Source organism: Myiozetetes cayanensis, unplaced genomic scaffold (genome assembly GCF_022539395.1).
Source record: "Myiozetetes cayanensis isolate MyiCay16 unplaced genomic scaffold, myiCay2020 scf33, whole genome shotgun sequence".
Taxonomy (NCBI): Eukaryota; Metazoa; Chordata; class Aves; order Passeriformes; family Tyrannidae; genus Myiozetetes; species Myiozetetes cayanensis.
Window position 1 is genome coordinate 1,475,081 of NW_026087555.1, and position 20,223 is coordinate 1,495,303.

The window sequence follows — 20,223 nt, forward strand, 5'->3', positions numbered from 1 at the left end:
AAACAAAAGCCTGTGTTTCTCTGTGTTTCTCACAAACAAAAGCCTGTGTTTCTCTTTTTGTTGTTTCCTTTTTAAAAGAAAGGTAAAATTTGTGTTTAGGAACTTAATTTGCTTGGTTATTTTGCTCTTAGTGTATGATCATTATGCTGGGTGGTGGCAAATAGAAACAGAAAATGCTGTTTGGATTACCCACCCAGCCCAAAGTACCCTAGGCCAGCCACCAACCTTGTTGTCAACATGGTTAAAAAATAATTTCTTTTTGACAATAATAATAGTCCAAGCTTATTGTTAAGATGTTTTGATTATAAAGTTGAGACCTAAACAAAACAAATGTCTACTAAGTTGATGAAGAGAGTTTTTGCAGGTCACTTCATATTTTACATCACATTTAGAATTATTCTAAAAATATACTTTGGAACAACAATACAACTATCTGAAAAGTAAATTTTTCTCCTTAAAATTCTCCTTTGCTACAACATCCACAGAATAGTTGACCACAGTTGAACTAGTAGTGTGCTGACACTGCTGCCTGTCATCCAGACTGATGCTGTCTTATTTTTATTCTCCTGTCTTGTCTCTTCCTCTTACACCTAAGCTGTAAAATCTTGGACTGGCTTTTTGTTCCAACCGTGTTAGAATCTGGCACTGAGGGTCTTGTTCTGTGCCTGGGGCTGCTGAGCGCTATCCTAATGCTAATAGATTGTACAAATAATGATGCGTTGTCAAATCTGCTTTAAAGAAAGTCGGGGAATTTTTAAATTTAAATGACGGAACTTCTCTACACCCATCTTCTATCAGAGAATCCAGTGGCAGGTTATGAGCGGGAAGAACAACAGGCTTGTGCTACCTACCACCTTGTGCTATGGCCAGAGGTGGAACAAAGAGCAGTGTGCTTCTGGGGTCATCTGAGTGATTACCAGGGGGAAAGGATCTTCCTTGGGCCAGCATTTTTCATTATTAGGGCTTTTCTCAAATCTATGGGGTGTAATCTCTTGACTGAAGCTTATGATGGTTTTTTTTTTCCCCTCCTCTCTCTAATGACACCATTTAGGATCACTGAAATAGAGGGGATTGTTCAGATTTCTCATCTTCTCCCTCAGCAATTTGTCCTGTCACAGGCCCAGAAGGAAATTTCTTATTGAAGCCTTTTAGTATTTGAAGGAGACCTTTGAGAAAGATGGGGACAAATTTTTTACAGGACCTATTGTGATAGGACAAGGAGTAATGCTTTTAAACTGTAAGAGGGTTGATTTAGATTAGATATAAGGAAGATTTTTTTTTTTTACAATGAGGGTGGTAAAACACTGGCACATGTTGCCCAGAGAGGTGAATGCCCCATCCATGGCAATGTTCAAGGTCAAATTGGATAGGGCATTAAACGAACTGATCGAGTTGAACATGTCCCTGCTCATTGCAAGAGAGGTGAACTAGATGATCTTTAAAGGTCCTGTCCAACCCAAACCCTTCCACAGTTCTATGTTTCTACGATCAATCATACAACATCTCTTTCCACCTGGCAGTCAGTGTTTTCATTATTGACACTACAGGAAAATTTATAGTTTTATATAAGTATTAATGTTTCAGTTTGCCAATATATTTCATGCCATACTAACAAGTGCAATTCATTCCATCATACAATAACACATTTTAAAAGCTTTTTAGAAGTGTAAGTAAATTAGTATCTGTGCCACATTGAAATGGTTAACAAATAGCCATAAGGCTGCTTTGTCTACTTTGCATTTGCAATCTTTTTGTCTAGGAGATTTTCCAAATCACAAACTGGTACAAGCAAGAAGTTCATGTTTCATTATTGTGGACAAACATCAAAGTAATGTAGCAGTGTGCAGCCTCAGGTTTTCTCTGTGCAGTAGCTAGATCCTATTCACCTATTGAAATCTCTGACCACTGGTGTCTTTGTATCCACAGGAAGTAAAAAAAATTAAGAGCCTTCCATTAAGAGAACTCTACAGGTTCACTAGTGGCTTAATGGCATTGGCTTTTTTAACTCTTTTTCATGTAGATTTTGACTTTAGTTCCTTAACTGGATGCACTGCTCTTGAAGGTTCTCCAATGCTCATAGAGAAAGTTCATTTCTCCTATACTCGGATGGTAGCGTGTCTGCTAAAATGTGCTCTTTTAGCAGTTGTGCTTTAGACTGCCATTCTGACGGTTGTTCTCTAAAAGCACAAGTCTGTACTGCTACCTAGACATTCTTCCCACATTTCAGCATTTGATTATTTCTTTCCAAGTTTACTACTTTGCACTTGTCTTTATTGAATTTTATCTTATTGACTTTGGGCCATTTATTCAATTTATCAAGATAATTTTGAGTTTGACTGCTCTCCTATAAAGTGCCTGTAACTGCTTCCAGCATGGTGTCACCTACAAGCTTTATAAGTGACTTCTCTATTCAATTATCTTAGTAGTTATTAATGAAAATATTGAATAGAACCGGACTTGGGACAGACCTCTCTGAGACCTCACTTTATATTTCCTCTTAGTTTTGACAGAAAAGTATTAATCCATCCTTTCAGTAGGATATTTTGATCCCTAATAAGAAAAAATGAGTCAGCAGAAAATATGATCTTAAAGATTAGGTAGCTATTAAGAGATTCACAAATTCTAGCATAGAATAGCAGTATGTGGGAGAGAAATTAAATTTTCACCATTTATTGCTACAAATATGTCTTTTACATGATTTAAGAAGGTTTATTATTCAATAATACATTAAAAAAGATTTATCATTGCAGTATTATTGGTCAGAAAGATATATATTAGGTTTTAAAAGTTTGGAAAACTTGCTGTCTGTGAGGAGATGGACCATGTAAATTGATTCAACTATCATTTCTATTAAAATATGTGTTGTGATACTTATAACGTATTTCAGTATATGCACAGTATAATGCATTTGTACAGATGCATGGATTTGTATTTATAGTACATATAGAATATATAAAGTTGAAGAATTGCATAGTATATCTTGAAATAAAAAAAATAATCTATATCCAGTGAAAGCAATTACACAGCAGGAAATGTGAATTATCACTGCTCCCATGTTCCAAGATCTCTTGACAGGGCAATGAAGATAGAGAGTTCAAACATGTTATGTGATAACTATGAAGGGATAATCATTCCAATATCCAGTTTATATATTACTCTGTGGATGATGTTAGTGTTTCACCTTTTTTTTTTCGGCAATTTTTATCCATACTTTGAAAATGCTGTAATACTTCCAGTACTGCTGTACTGTGGACAAGTATATATTATTCTCATTTCTTAAATTGAGAAAAAAGATGAGTTTAAATGATTTGTCTCTAAATGTATACTGAATTGGTGTCAGAAATGTGGCCTGAACTATTTAAAATAAACCTAAAACCGGTTCTTATACCCATGCTCAACAAAGAAGTGCTTTCTAAGAAGGAGCTTATTTTTTTTGTCCATCTTTCATATGTGTTTGTACTTGCTCACTCAGTCCTTTCCTCCAGGCACTTACCTAACACCCATATACTCAAGTTCTTGTTGCCTGTTGACATGGGTACTACTCAAAAAAAAAGAAAGATCCTTGAATTCTTTCTGTCAATAGTGAATATATGCTTTCCTTTATATATAATAACTTTCCTTTTCTGAAGAGAAATAGTTGTCAAAGTAGAGAATATACCTAATTTCTTTAATAACCCCCTAAAATCTTAACAATGCTTTGGTTTTTTTTCTGTTAGTTTTTGATAATTTGATGCATTTTAGGCAAATTCCAATATACCCATAATAACAATATTCAACTTCTTGTCATGATGATAAAAGCAGAAGCACAGGGGCTTTGACCCATTAAAATTACTGATTAACCCTATGTTTTATACAGGATTCTTTTACAGTTGAAAGCACTGGCAAAAAAACCCAACCCATGTTGTAAAATGGAACAACTACAGTGAAGAATTTTTAACAGCAAAATTTATCTATACAACTTTATATTAAAAATAATAGGATTGTTATATGCTGTCATCTGCCTGACAGTTTGTTTGTAATAGTTTCTTACATTTTTCTGTGCTTCAGCAAAGGTAGTCTTTGCTTTATGCTGCTATCTCAGTTATTTGAGTAACAGCATTTTGTTATTTTAAATGTCCTGTCACATGTTCCTGTAATCCATTGTCGCACTTAAAGCTCTCTAAAGTATATGACATAAAGTTAATCAATCATTCGATTTACATAGATATACTTCCTTTTTTTGAACAACAGCACTCTATAAAGTCACTCATCCACCCTTCAAACTTAAAGCAAAAAAACCCAAAAAACTTCTATACCAAATTTATATTGTGCAATATCATTAAATCAACCATTTGTGATATCAACAATTGATTTCCATATAAACCATTTATGTTAAGATCATGTCCAGAAGCATATTTTATAGGCTAAGATTCTTTACCTTCACACATGGTTTAAAACTAACACAGCTAGAAAAAAATCTAATTGAAGTGCTCTATAGTTATGTGAATTCTATTATTTAGGCATTCTGTGTATCAGGACAAGAGCTTTGTTTCCTTTCGGATTATGATCTTTTTGCATTCTGTTGTAGTGACTCTATATGAAGTAGCATTACTCAGCCTAGTAAGTAATTATTTCTTTTTCCTCTAAATTATCTTTTGCATTCTTTTCAGTAGAAGGATTAAATACTTATCTGGGTATCAGCTATTATATCTGCTTGATCAAAACAAACACAAAACGTCTTTAACCTAGTGAATTCTAGAGAATTACCAGTTCTCCTACCAGTGTGGGATTTGGCCATCAGTGTTTATGTTTCTCCTAAAAAAACCAGACTTGGTTGTCAGTTTTGTTGATGAGTAACTTTTTGGTTTTCTATTATTTGTTTTGCTGGGATTACAATGGTCTCAGTTCTGCTATTCTATCTGAAATTGAGTTTTAGTGTAGTAGCACTAATATTATCTGTCACCCAGGAAGGAGCTGTTTTTGCACTGGAGTCATCTGTCACCTGACCATTTTGGTTGGAGTTTTCTCCTTGGATTCATAAATTATTGTTTAATTCCTTTAAGTTGTGCTGAAAGCTGAATGCTTGCAGCAGTTTCTTTTGAATCTATTGTTTGAAACTGCACCCCTGGCATTGGTTGCCTTTGTGATAACCATCCAGCTTCTTGAAGCAAAGTCTCTAGAACAGATGTGGAGGATAAGATCCAAAATGTCTCTCTGCTGTAGTTCAAGACAGCATCTAATAAATCTCTGGTAGCTGACTGAATACTGTATGATACCCATCAGCAGACTGCATTTTCTTCAAGGAAGTCATCAACACTGTAGGCTAAAAAGTGCAGTTAATATATTTTTGCCACTTAAAAAGCTACAACAAATGGTGGATTTCTGCATGTGCATACTAATAAACATTTTCTGTTAAATGAAAAAAATTGCTGTTTCCTATATCTGAATGTCCTATTGCACTATTCCTCATTTCTTATCCAAGAACAAGCAATAATGGCTTATACAATGATGGTTAAAATCTCTGTAGCTCTTTTGTTAGAAAACATTCTAGACTAAATGATTAAGTCACAAATAGATATTTCCTTTGAAATGTTACTGTCTTCTAAATCTACAGACAGGCCCTTGCTTGTAGGGTTTAATCCAGAGGCCAAAGACATAAATAGAAAAACGGATTTAAATTAAGCTCATGGCTCCAAATAATTGTTCTTAGTCATAGATTCAGAGGCATAAGAGTAACTTTCATTTGAGTATTGGCATAATACTGTCCCACTGACTTAAATATTATGTGAAAGTAATTAAATAATGACTTAAGTCACTTATATCCCTGTTTATGTAAAAATTAAGTTGAAAGTTTTATGCTAGTAGGATGGATACAGTTACTGAGGCTGCTTTTACTATTTTGTTTTTCCAGTACTGAAAGGCTATTTGAATGCAACAAGAAGGGCCTATGTAAGAACTTAATAAATTAAAATTAAAATTTTTATTAATATCTTTATCCGGGGGGGAAAAAAACCGAACAAAACAGCCTCATTTATGATCCACTACATTAAATCCTGTAGAAACAATTGCAGCAAAGTCTCTGGAAAATTTTTGTATTTTATGAAGATTTATAATTTTCATCAATATTTATAGGTCACAGAGGAAATTGGCAATCTATTATGAGACAGTATTTTGACAATATTCTGTTTTATTGATGCTCTTTTCCAGAACTTCCATCAAAGCACTGGGAAAAAAAAGTGCTTATTACACTGATTCTCCCTTTCCCTTGAATATGGATTACTTCAAGCAATACATCATGCAGAGGAAATTTACACGTACATTTTCTGTTATTAAATATGTTGTAATTGATACCTTAAAATGATAGGTCATGAAATGTATTGGCCACAGATATAATTATAGAAATGACAGGGAAAGAGAAGAATGTAAAAAAAGGAGATAACTACCCAAAACTGTCTGAATCCGAATCCTAATACGTAAATAGACTTTGTCGTATAAGATGTACAATTCAATTTGGAACAATATAAAATTTTTTTATTCTTTTGAGTTCAGCTCATATATAATCAAAATTTCACAAGGACTATCACCTGCATGAAATTTCAGTCAAATAGTGAAAAATTTGACATAGAGCTTATCTTCTGCCACTTTCAAATGTAGAAATTTATTCAAGTTTTAGGGGATCACTCTTCATAACCTTAGTTCTGTCAAATACAAATGTCATCTGAATTTATCCTCAGACTTCACCATAACCTAAACAAATTTGAAGGTGTATAGCCACCTTTTCACCATAAGACTACCAATAGTGTTTGTTTGCATACCTCACTTAGGATTTAGCAGAGCTCATGGAATTTTTATACTTTTTTTCCCTAGGTGGTGTAATTCCTCCATCCCCTTAAATGAAGATAAAATCAAGGTAGATAATTTCTTAAATGTTCACAAGAAGTAATGGAACATGATGCTTTGTGGAAAACCTTAGATGGAGTGAAATGTGTAATGGCTGTTTCCCTGACACAGCCTCTGTCTGTCAGCTTAGGAGATGTAGCTCATCTATACTTTCCATCTACCCTTTCTCTAAAACATGATATCTCCTAGAAAGAATAAATTTCAGCTTGCACAGTTTTCAAAATATTATATACAATAGCAAGTATAAATATGTAGGACTGGCCTAATTACTGAAATCTGTTTAACCTTTCGGGCTCATTCAAAATGCCCATTGTAGAATATGGTGAGCTTTGAACATTAACCATTAAATACAAAATTGTATTTTAAGATATAAGGCAGGGTCAGCATTAGACCTTCCTGTTTTCAAAAGCAGTGGCAACATTCCCAGTACCTTTAATAGTGAAAGATTAGAGGATGACATAGGAGACTCACAGTTAACTTCCCTATGCCATCTGCATGTTCCCCACCACCCTGCTGTCCTCAGCTGATTTTTATCAACATGGGAGATGAGAGTAATACATATGAAGTAACAGCTGAAACTTTGAAATTCTGGTGTCTTTTGTTGGTTCGTCACAACCTGACTGTTATTTAAACATCTATTTTTTCATATTTAATACTGGATAATACTCTAGAGGCCTCTATAAAACAGCTAATGTTCCCTTTGGCATCGAAATCCACTTACCTTAACTGACTTCTGTTATACTTCAACCTGATTCTCAGAGTCACAATGGTAATATTCATTTTAATGTCCCAATAGACTCTTAGTATTCATCAAATATTTGATTTACATTTCTAATAAGCCTTATGGAATGCAGAGACATGAAACCCATACTCTGCCATGATTCTAACTACTGTCTCTTTCATTAACACTGCAAATTATTTCTCCAAAATAATTAAAATCTGTAATTGAATATACTAGAATAATTTTGGAAAATTAGTTTAATTATTCCAGTGCTTCTATTTGGAAAGATCACATAATTTATTATAACAGAATAGGCAAATATGAATTTACTCTCACAGAGTCCTTTTGTTTATACTTACCTTTAAGGAAAACATATATACTTAAAATGCATATGCTTGTTTAGCAACACAGTTACAATGTAGATATTTTGTACTCCAGAATTCTACTTAAAAAAAAAAAATCAAATCCAGAATTGTTTCAACCATTAATAGACATGTTCTCCCCTTTAGGAATTTGGGTTTTTTTTCTATATGCATACTGTGATATAAAAGTCCTAAGTGTTGCATGTAACTGAGCCCTGCCAGTACCTGAAGGGAGCCTACAAGAAAGAGGGAGAGTCTTTTTACAAGGGCGAGTAGTGATAGGACAAGGAAGACTGGCCTTAAACTGAAAGAGAGTAGGTTTAGAATAAATAATAGGAAAGAATTCTTTACTGTGAGGGTGGTGAGTAACTGGCACACATTGCCCAGAGAAGCTGTGGATGCCCCATCCCTGGAAGTGTTCAAGGCCAGGTTGGACAGGGCTCTGAGCAACCTGGTCTGGTGGAAGGTGTTCCTGTCCATGGCAGGGGGGAGGGAACCAGGTGATCTCTAAGATCCATTCCAACCCAGGCCAGTCTATGATTCTATGATTCTATGATTTAGCCACTGTAAAAGTGCATACACAAATGAGGCATGTATGCTAGATGGACTTACTTATACACCAGAAATCACTACTCTGTGTATACAAAACCAAAAATGCAACTGCAATAACTAGGAAATGATTTGGAAGGGTAAGAAATGCCTGGCATACCCACACTTTGGGAAGTATATGCTGTTGTATAGGCAACCACAAACCTTTGCTAGGGTTCATCAGCGACTTCCTGTGCAAGAAAATAAGGAGGGTTTTGATTCATCAGAGGCATGACCAGAAGGTGAGAACTGGCCATAAACATCTGAAAAGTGTTTACCAGCTGTGACTACAACATATTGAGTTGTGGGACTGAATGGCATTTTGACTGCTATAAACATAGATGGGAAGGGTATTGAAGAAAGCAAAAAAAAAATAGTCTGAGGTAAAACCTGAACTAGAAAATTTGTTGGAAAAAGAGCTGAAGTGAAGGATCAGGACAGGAGACCAATACAGTAATAAAAACACTTGAATTTTTACAAAAAGGTTTGAATTGTGGGACTCCAACTGCCCCAGGGATCCCAGTTAGTTCTTTGCTATGATGCCAAATGGTACCTTTCTAGAGACCTGCTCCCAGCAATGGTTATATCTAAATTTTCTGAGTTACTGGACTGATGTGGTGTGGGTAATCACAGGGCACACACAGCTGTGCCAATGCATTGGCCATATATCTAAATTCTAGGAGCCCCTGGTGGTCTAGGGGTAAAGGCGCCGCGCTATCACCGTGGAGACCCGGGTTCGATTCCCGGTCAGGGCCACTCCCGGGCAGGTGGGGCTCGTTAGCCCTTAAAGGCAACCCATCTACGTCCTAAGGACCTCGCTGCCACCGTCCAAGCTCGCTTGGCCCCGGCAGATGAACCTTAGGATTAAAGGGTGGGCTCAGTTCCGCGCACACTGTGTCTCACCTAAAAAATCCAATGCGCAGGCTGGAAGGTGGAAAGACCTTCCCCGGATCTTCGCTCGCGAAGACTGGCCATTATTATATCTAAATTCTGATTATACATAGGGCTTGTGGTCAAATGGCTTCCAGGCTGCCAATGCTACCATACCTAGAAACAAATGCCTCATAAACTACTGATTCCTGTCGTGGTAATCCATGTAGGCCACGTTTCTGGTGCATCCCTCCCCTCTCTTTCATAAACAGCACTGCTTGATATAATTTTTTCAGTATGGGTTGTAACAGGAGTTTGGACTTTTAACATCTTAAATGTCTTTTGTGTGTGTTACTTCAGAGGCTGCTTTTGTTGCATGATGGAGTTTAGTCTGTAGCCCTGCAGGGTTAGCTCTTCAACCAGGACAGTAACACCATGTCAGCACACATGTGGAACCTGGACTAATTAGCCTTGCTGGGAGACCTGGCTAATTAGTCCAGACTTAATGCAACTCTCATCATGTTTCTGGAAGCTGAGCTGGTAATACTGCATGATATAAGACAGCCTTCCTGGCACAGAAGCTCTTAGGCACTCACCAGGTTTAACCTTAGGGAACTGATGAAGGTGTCCTAGACATTTTCCTTATTCTAAATTTTGTTTCCATACTCAGACAGACAACTTTTTTTCAGTTCATTCCACACTCCTGAGCCTTCTGTTCTTCTCTATCTTGCTGGCTCTGGCAGATGGACCTTCAGTACCATAGCCCTCTTTCCAGTCCTGACAGGGCCACAGGCGCCCAGTGTCAGGAAAAGTGGGATCAGAACTTTTTCTTTAAAGGCAATTATTTTCTGTAGTAGTGACACATGACGAAAGTGGTAGAATCTGTTTGATTCCACCTCATTTCAGTCTGTTTCAAATCACTGGCTGGTATTTGTCACCTAAGCTTGCTTGGCTTTGTATTTGGCTCCTGCAAACTGTATGAAAACATTGCAGACTGCAGCATAGGAAGGACAAATAAAAATCATGAGAGGGAAAGATGAGATGCATGGAGAGGAAAAGTAGACTATTTCCCTATGTTCTTCCCTTCAAGTAAACAGTTTTAAGTGACTGAATTGCTCATTGAACTCATCTGGTCTTATTCCATACATGTTACCAGAGTTAATAGTGATTATGAATAAGTGAGTTTTTAATTGGTCTTATAAAAATACTGTTCTGTGTAAAGATGGCTGATTTAACCCCAAAAGAACTATTACAATAACTGTGTATAATCACATTTTTTCTGAAAGAAATACTAGATTTTGGACAGCTGGGGCTTCATGTGTGCTTGGAGGGGGCAGAAAACAGCTTTTATTTTTGTCTTATTATTTCGGGAAAGGGTATTGTTGAGGAACTTAAGAATTTTTTGAGTTGTTTAGCAGTTTCCTTGTTCATGTCAGAGAAGATCACACATTTACTGCTAATGAGTAGAATGGAGCTTTGTGACTTTGAATATTTTCCATGAGATGACTTCCTTTACCTCTAAAACCACTGACAGAGCCCTTCCTGTTGGTTTTAATGAGGAAGAATTGGACTTTTAATAAGCATCATGGTCACGTAAGCTTGGGGTTTGCTTTTTTAGCATCATGCTTTTTAAGTGTTTTTAGTTACTGCCTGCAGTGTATACAGCTGTGAACTTGGATAATAAATAAGGATTATTTCTATGAAGAAACCTTTGGCAGCAATTTTTGCTTTGCTGAGGTAAGCTGTTAGTCATCTGCCACCAAAGGGTAATCAGCTAGATTTTAAATATTGCTGTGTCTTTCTACTTTTACTGTATTTTTGATTAGTCAATAAATACATGTTCAGTCTCTTTCCAAAGCCCAGCAATCAGTAGAGATGCAAGACACATTGCTGAAAAGAAACAAACCAACAACAGCTAATTGTAAAGCTTTTGGTTGTTCCAAGAGAAGGTCTTGGAAATTAGTGGAAAGTGGTAATGCTTCATTATAAAAACATCACAACCAAAAATTTGTGTTGACAAGTGGTAAAGTACATTCTCAAGATTGAATAAACTTATTTTCTGATAGCAAAAGTGAAGCCAGAGAAACTGCACTCCCTGATACTAAGGGTGAATTTGAGCTTGGGTATCTTGCAGGCAAATACAATTCAGGTTCAAGAGCCCAGATTTAGGCTTTTAAATCCATGTTTAGGAACCTACCAGATTTTCAAAAGAGCTTAGTACCGAGTCAAGGAGAATGTCTTGTGTAATAAAGTAAATGTAGAGAGGAATCATAATTTTCTTTTCTTGCTTTTTATGAAATAATTCAGATCCAAACATCCTTACCATCTTAACTCTCCCTCTTGAATCCCAAACAAAAAGTGCTGAAAAATTCTAAGAGGAAGTCGCAACAAAATGTACTGTGCAATGGAATTTTTTGGCATATTGAGTAAACACAAATGGCAATGGCCTGACATGGTTAAAAACCAATACTGGCTTACAGGTAGAGAGTGAGGAAATTAGCTGTTTGTGTTCTTACTTAACTAGCAAAAAAGAGAGTTATTAGTTGCATTACAGGCAAACTGGGTGCGTGGTGTATTCAGTCACTGCATATATTGCAACAATACACCAAGTAGTAGTGGTTTAGCCATATCTAAAGAAACTCTTTTGATAAATAAGGAGCACACTGTATCATCAGGTATTTTTCTACCTCTCTGCTATTTTTTGCCCGTGATATGGATGCAAATAAGAATATGAACATTATACAGATGACTTCTAGTTCAAATTTGGTTTGAATAGACCTTTACTTGGTATTTTAGCTTGTAAAGCCTTTAGCTGATAACAAAAGATTGGGTTGCATAAAATTTCTTCACCTCAATAGAGCAGTTCTTGCTTTAGAAGAATTCATTCCTTGGAGTAATCAAGATCATATTTGTTATCATCTAGCAAAGTCTTTCTCTTTTCCACCCATCTCAGTGAGAGGAATTTTCAGTTAGAGGGTAAATAGATAGCATTAAAATTACTGTAATACAAAATAAGCATATTTGACTGTACAGATATAGAAGATATGAAACTGTGAGCACTTTAAGGCCCATTGATAAAACTATCAAGAGAAACTGCTTGAATATTCTACTCCCAATATGTCAATCAGGTTTTTAATGTAGGTATGGATGCTTGCAGATGTTCGGCTATTGATTTTCCACTGCAACATTGTGTCTTCAACACTGCATCAGCATGTATGTCCTACAACATACCAAAGAATTAAAGGTTTTGATAGATCATAAGTTTTCTTTTATGACACTTATTTTTTCAGACTATGCCAGTTCTTAGGAGAAAGCTGTCCTTCAGCTCTTTGGGATATTTTCAGCCATTGGCTGTACTTCAACAATACATCAAATGAATTGTGCAATCTGAATGCAGAAGATGAGTTTATTAAAAGATTGTGCATCACATTGTTCATTTTGCATATCCCTGTTTGCTCCTAATCTTTGGGATGCCTTAAAGATTTCTCCTAATCTTTGTGATGACTTATGTTATTGCAGGTCAAACTGTGAATTTGTGGTTTTGCAAAAAATAGAAATTAAAAGAACCATTATAAAATTAAGAAACATTGTGGAAAATCCAGTAACATAAGCAATTCTGACACATGACAGTAATTTGTGGAAAATTGAAACACCTAAAAAGCTGGAAAATGTCTTGCAGCCAGTCAGTGCTTAGCTGCCATGGATGGCAGAAGAACATACAAACAGATTAGTTTACAGTCAGGTCTGGGAAGCAGGGCACAAAAACAGAACTATAGAGGCTTGGGAATTATGCCCAGTTCTGCTGCAGTTTTACTGGGCAACCTGAATAGTTGTTTCATATTTCTGTTTCTTTCCAACACTCAGTTTTGACTATTCCTGACCTGATGTTATAACATGGATGTTAATGGGAAATCAGGGTTTGGACTGTAAACCCTCCTGGGCAGAGCACCATCCTGTGTGCTTGTACAATGCCTGGCACAATAGAGCTGTTATCTCTGTGGGGCATTATTGTAATATAAGTATCAATATTTTAATCATCTGCCTTATTTCATCTGATATCTCACGATTGTTTAGAGTAATTTGGACATTTGTTTCCTTTGCACATTTAAAATGGTCCCAGGGAGACTTTAGTGGATTGAGGTTCAGGGATCATGTGGACCTGATTATTCAAATTCCTTGCACCTGCGGGGGTTTCTTTTGATAGTGCATGTTTCAAACTGAATGTTCGCTAAATACAATGAATTTAAAATATGGAAAAAATGAATTAAATGAAAACATTCGAACTGCATCTAAGTTTGTAATCAGCATGATATGGGGGATGGAAATGAATGTGGAACCCAGCTGAACAGTGTGTTGGCATAAGAACTCTTGACTTACAGCTGTTCCTTTGTTCTTTTTTGTTAGTCTTACAGCATTTTTTTTTCGAGAAAACCTTACTTTGCATGAAAGACAAATTCATATGAGGAGATTGTTTAGCCTTGTGCATCATAATTTAAACAGAGTGAATTTAAATCTGTTAAAGTTGCTCAGGATTCTGATGGAATGGACAGTTTAGCCTAATAGGTCGTTCCTGTCCAAAATTAAAAACTAGTATTTTCTGAAATGTAAAAATTGGCTTAAACAGAAATATTCTTATTGTTTAGTCAGGCTAACATGTCTTCAAAAACAGAATTACTGAGATAAAAGAAGAAAACAAAAATCCTTTGCAAGAACTATGCATGGAAATTGCCTGTAAACAGCTTCTCTAGACACTGTGAAAGAATGAGACAGATGGCTAAGAGTGAAGGACCCTGTCTGGTAAGCATTCCTAGTCTGCTGCAGGTAGTTCTGAATTCCTCATAATTGTTTATTTTTCCATAGAGTAACTCATGAGGAAGACCACTATTCACTTTTTCCTGTGAGAGCATAGAATAATTCAGGTTGGAAGGAACCTCAGGAGGTCTCTTGTTCCACCTCCTGCTAAATGAAGGCTGAACTATGAGGTCATATCAGGTTGCTCTGCATTTAATCTGGTATGATTCTGAAAACCTGCAGGAGTGGAAACTGCAAAATTCTTCTCCTTGACTGCCTTCATAGTCAATAAGTTTTTCCTTTTATCAAGTTAATATACTTTGTTTTGGTTGTGGGATTATTTTTTTGTGTGTGTTTGTCATTTTTAGTTTGAGGTTTTTTTGCGGGGGGTAAGGGGGGAAGTTGTTCGTTTGTTTATGTTTGAGGTTTTGTTTTGCATTTGGGGTTTTTTGTTTGTTTGTCTTCTTTTTTCCTGGAATATGCTATTTCAAGTTCCAATGCTTAGCTTAACCTGAAAAGATTCTTATCTGTGTTTTTAGAATCTTGGATTAATGTCGTAATTGTGATATAGGCTGGTTGGGTGGGTTGGATTCTATGACCTGTAGAATCTGTTCTGCTAGGCAGAAAGGACTTCATGAATTACCAGACTAGAAAAATAAATCTAAGGTCAGCAGGAGTCTAGTGTTGCATTTAGGGAAGAAAGGAACTAGAAAGAAGAGGCGTTGGGTTTCTGGTGCATACTGTAACAATTGTTATTATGCATTTCATATTAAATAAATAAGAGGTACATGAACAGAAACATAACCCATGTTTCTTGCCACTCATAGGAGCATCCTGTTTACTGCATTAGAAAGTCATATCATAGTTCTGGGATTTTGATTTTTTTTCCACTTTCATCTAATGAAACTTGAATACTTTTCTTGCTGAGATTGTCGAGCTTAAACAGGAAAGGTATCATATCCTGTATAGCCAGGTGGTGAGAGATCTATTCAAACAGATGGACTTTGAGCCTCTTCCCCCTGAGATGGTTTAGCCAATGCTTTAGCATCAGTGCTTTGATCACTTTCCTGTTACTGAACAGTGAACACTTTTACTAAACCCTCTCCTGGACATCTCAGTGAAAGTGCCACACAGGTGCTACAGGTCAGCCCATGCTCACCATACAGACACTGACTGCATTCATCATAAGGCAGGTTTATTCCCTGCTAGAACTCTGATTGGGTTCAGGTATAAATATATAAGTCATCCTTCATTATCTTTAATGGCAATGGTGTTAGGTGAACAGTAAAAGCATCATTCCCGCCAACATCTGCCTCCAGGTTCTCCAATGTGTAAGGCAATTGGAAAACACAGTAAAAAATATTTATATGATTTCTCAGATTATTATTGTTTTTCTTTCTTCTTTTCCACCCTTTTTGGTTGTCTGTTCATTTGTTTCGTGGATTGTCACATGCAAGCTGCAGAACTGTTAGGGTAGAGGGGTTCACATGGCCAAATGCCACTGTGAGGGACTGAGTTCCTCTCCTACTTTCACCACCTTGTTTTAATGGGATCATCATCAGATTTCTGCAATCAGAGTTTTCACAGACTCTTTTACAGATATTTTCTGTTTATGGACATGCTGAAAGATCATGTGCAAAGCAGAAATTGATAGGACTGTATTTTAAATGTGTGCACTGCTGCATGAATTACAACTTAGTTGTATAAAAGCAGACACCCAACTCAGTGAATATTTAGCAAAGTGGCCTTCATTTCTCTGTGCTTCAATTATATGATTTCTTAGAGGTGTTGGGAGGATAGATTAATTATAGTGAGAGCTGAGAGCACCACAAAAAAAAGCTGAGAAAACCACAAAAAAGCCTATGAACAAATTGGTAATTTTGTATTCAGTGCAGGGTTTTGATGATGTGTGCTAAATAAGGTCTGGAATCAAACATAGAAGGATGAAGATAAAAAGAAAAACTGAATAGCTTCCCATTCAGTTGGTGTCCATTTTATACACTAAGTCCTGTAAGGGAGAAAAATGTAACATTCATTCTCATATTTATAACTTCTGAGTTCTTGAATCTGCAAATTTAATATTTGGGTAGCATTGAGATTAGAGAAAATGCACACCAGAAATGGCACAAAAGAGTGATCTTCCATGAGGCCATCTCACAGGTTTCATTTAAGCAAGATATAAGAGTTTGTGCAAATTTTTATGTGCAGAGAGCTTTGGTTATTATTGTTGTTAGTGCCGGAAATGAAGCTGCTTGTTATCAGTAAACTTCTCAGCAGCTGCCTAGCCAAGAGGCTCCCATGTTTCCTTGTCCAGCTACCCAGTGCTGTACACAGCAAGTACGCCTGGGGGTAGTAAATAAACCTGGAAGAGATCTAATATTCCTGAGCCGACATGATGGGGCTGCCTTTGTGTGAAAAGGAATTGAAGTGTGGGATTCAGATACATGGGAGCTTAATTTTTAAGCTTTATGATTAGAGGTACAGTCTTTACTGTCCTCATCTGTACTATTAACTGTTTAAGTCTTCTGTGTGAATGCCAGTCCCCTTTGGAATCAAAAGGCAAAGGAAGCCTCAGTTTTTAATTTCTACCTGTCAGTCAGTCAAGCAGAATTGATGACCCATTCACAAGGATTACTAAAGCTACACAGGCAGGAACCCATTTGACAGGTAAAGGAAAACTCCCTTTTTCTTTGGTACCTTTGTGGCTGTAATTAACATTTCTGTTTTGTTCTAATTATAGTTTTTGTATCTTAGCCATTATGCTAATGGTGTTGTTCAGTAGTATGTGAGATTGCATTCATTATCACTGGTGAATTAAACCTTTATTAAAGAAAAATTCCCCCAGGCCTCATTCTGAAGTTAAGTAATTATTCATTTGGTTTTATCCTGGCAATTAGCGTATATACTGTAGCACTCATGATTGGGTTTCCGTACCTCCCCAGATGAGATTTACCCACCATGGTAAATAAATGCATAACAGCTCCCAACGTGTTGTTTTAAGTGCACTATTCTATGGGCAAAACCTCCCCAAAACCAAAAAAAAAAACCCAACCCAACCCAAAAAGACTCATCATTCAGTAGAAGAGCTTTTGAGCTCCCAGCAGACTATACAGTCAGAAGGAGATTGTGCTGGACAGCTGGGGCTCTGTGGAGCAACAGTAATAACAAACAAGTTTATGAAGCCCTCCAACAGAGCAGTTAATTCTTTCCTCAATTGCAGTGACTTCCTTGGTCAATATGCTTCATATCTGAGATATGCACAATACTCAACCACACTCACATTGCAAATCAAGCCTTCTGAGAGCCTCCAGATATAAACAGATTGCCTGGATGATGTAGCCTAGTTCTCAGCCACAAGAGGGGAAAAAACGTCAAGGAAAATCTTATTTGGCCACCCCTACATACTAGAAGGTTTTGAATGCCTCACAAACACTGTTGAATTTGACCAGACTTCCTTGACAAAAGACGGGGTTCTATGCCTATTTTACTACCGGACCATGGAGGCATGGAGGAATTAGGGATCTACCAACAGTCACAAAGAAATTATCAATAGAAACAGATTCTGACTGTGGTTCCCCTGTGACCTAATCAGATGTTTTACTTGTGTTAACATTTTCTGTCTCATCTCTCTTTTTATCATATATTCAGTTTACAGATCTGCCACAAAATGTGGCAAATGCATTTGAAGTCTCTTTTTACTGATTCGATGCTTCTCTATGGGGAGGGGCAGCCATTGTCCTACCTTTAATTACAGCTACAGTTTTTAGAAGTACTTTTAAATAGAAACATCTTAAAGATATTAAATGAATCAATCAAGCATCCTTGATTCCATACAAGACTTTGGTGATGGCTCATATATAATCATTGCATAAGGTGAAACCTAACGTGCTACTACAGCCAAAACATTAATCAACTCCCTGAGAGTTTTGCCTCAAGAAGTAATTTAGGATTTGACCTTGAGTTTGGGTAGCTAGTATATATGAAATGCAGGCATTACCTCTACTGTTGTGAACACAGAAAATTTGCACAGATAGGAAAAAATTAGTATACATTGATTTTTGATAAGCATCATTTAATCTCTTGTATATTCTGGCAATATCTACCATATACCCACAGGATCTAGGAACAACCTTAAACATCTCCACTTTCAGTTCCAAATGCAAGCTGCATGTCATTAACCTTGCCTCAATATCAAACATGTGAAGCACAGCAGACATAAAATAAATAAATGAAAAATAATTTTGAAAACTGCCACATAATTTTCCCATTGGGAAAGAAGACAGAGAAAAAGAAAAGGGGAAACACAATACTTGTCCTGTCCTTTAATGCATGTAATGAAAGTATTTCACTCCAGATTCTCAGAGGTCATTTGCCTCACCGGCACTGCAATCAATGGAAGTTGCATGCCTAAATATATTTGAGTTTCTGAGTGTCAGCTCCATGCAGCTGAAGGTAGGATGAAAATCTGAATAGAACCCAAGGTCATTAGTAAATCTTATTAAATTATGAATTATATGTGGAGCTGTAGATCACACAACACAATATTGCTAACAGTAAGTGTTATCCCACCTCTTGAGATACTAAAGAGGTTGATTAATATTCATAAGGTGGTTTAAAATAATAAAGTGATATACAAGTGACAAATATTATTCTGCTGTACTATATCTCATTACTCTGGTAGGTTTGTGCTGTGTACCATAAGCCTTCCACACAAGAAGTCATTCTCCTCTGAATGTGCTTTGCAGACCACCGCAGACATTGAGGGCTCACTGGCAGCGTGGTATGATGATGAGGGACATTCAGCTTCCAGGCTTTGCTCTTAACCACTTTGTGGAGCTGCAGTTACATCACTATGGAAAGCTAGCTCTCCTTAAATTGCTGTTTAGGAGTAAAGGGAGGAGTAAACCTGGGTGTCAGCTGAAAAATTGTCCTGTTGGGTTGCCTCAAGAAGGCTTCCATGTTTAACCACATGTCAGTTATTTTGAAGAAACTTCTGCTTACCGGAAAATCTACTTTTCATTTCCACAACAACAAAGGAAATCAGGCTTGGTTTTTATCCCTCCTGCATTATTAGAAATCATGCTTTCATGGTAATGAAATCATGAAGACCAAATTCTTTTTCCACTGATGCCAATAGATAATGCATGTCCATCAGGACACCCACTGCAGCTGTGCAAGAAAGAAGTAGGTATCCTCCATATATAAATTTTCCAAAATACCACAGAACTGTCCATCAAGGCCCCTCAAAGTTCTCAAAAAAAAAAAAAAGTGGAAACAAAAGACAGGAAGAAAACTGAATCTGCTGAATTTTCCAGTGCTGTAACTGTCTTCTGTTGCCTCTCAATGTCCCTGCAAGAATGAGAGAACTAAACCTGCGTTCTTGATTGAAGAGAGGAATTTTTCTTGATTGAAGAGAGGATTTTTTTTTAAAAAAAAGTCAATTACACAAGTGATGTTCATCTATCCTTCGATGAGACATCAGACCAGCTGAGGAAGGCAGTGAGCTGTTAGGTAGAACCTGCCAATATGCTGATTCTGTTTCCAGACACTTTGGCCTCTACCAAGAAGTCCACCAGCTGCTGCAAATGCTTCTACTGTATCAGGTTAAGTTTTACAAGCTTATTTGGTTAGGAAGACTGATTATTTTTCTCTTAGGGGGAAAAAGCACTCATGTTTATTCTTTTGAAAGCTACTTTCTTATGGAAATGCTGAATTTCCGTTATCATAACTGTACTCAGTGTAAACAGGAAACATTTGCACTTTGAATCAGGCTATCATGTAAAAGTGGAAGGTATTTCAGTGGGAGAATTTTGGAGATGTCTGTTTGAAGGCTCTGTTGTTTTATGATGGTATTATGGAGAAGGTACTAGGAAATTGTGACAGGAGCAAAGAGGGTTTGGTTAGAGCAGTTTATTGCTTCTGGTAGACATCCCAACAGTGAGACTTGCACAAAATATTTGAAATCATTATTATAACTGAAGAACTGTAAAAGCCATATCCAGCTGGAGAGAA

At 36.7% G+C, this 20,223-nt stretch overlaps 1 protein-coding gene across 1 annotated transcript in view; it reads left to right on the forward strand.

Annotated features, from left to right (window-relative positions):
- IQCM (IQ motif containing M) overlaps positions 1–20,223 on the forward strand; it is a 51,112-nt gene that overhangs the window by 18,620 nt on the left and 12,269 nt on the right. The window contains 1 exon segment of the mRNA XM_050327255.1: positions 15,503–15,549. Within this exon segment, the coding sequence (XP_050183212.1) occupies positions 15,503–15,549 (47 nt within the window).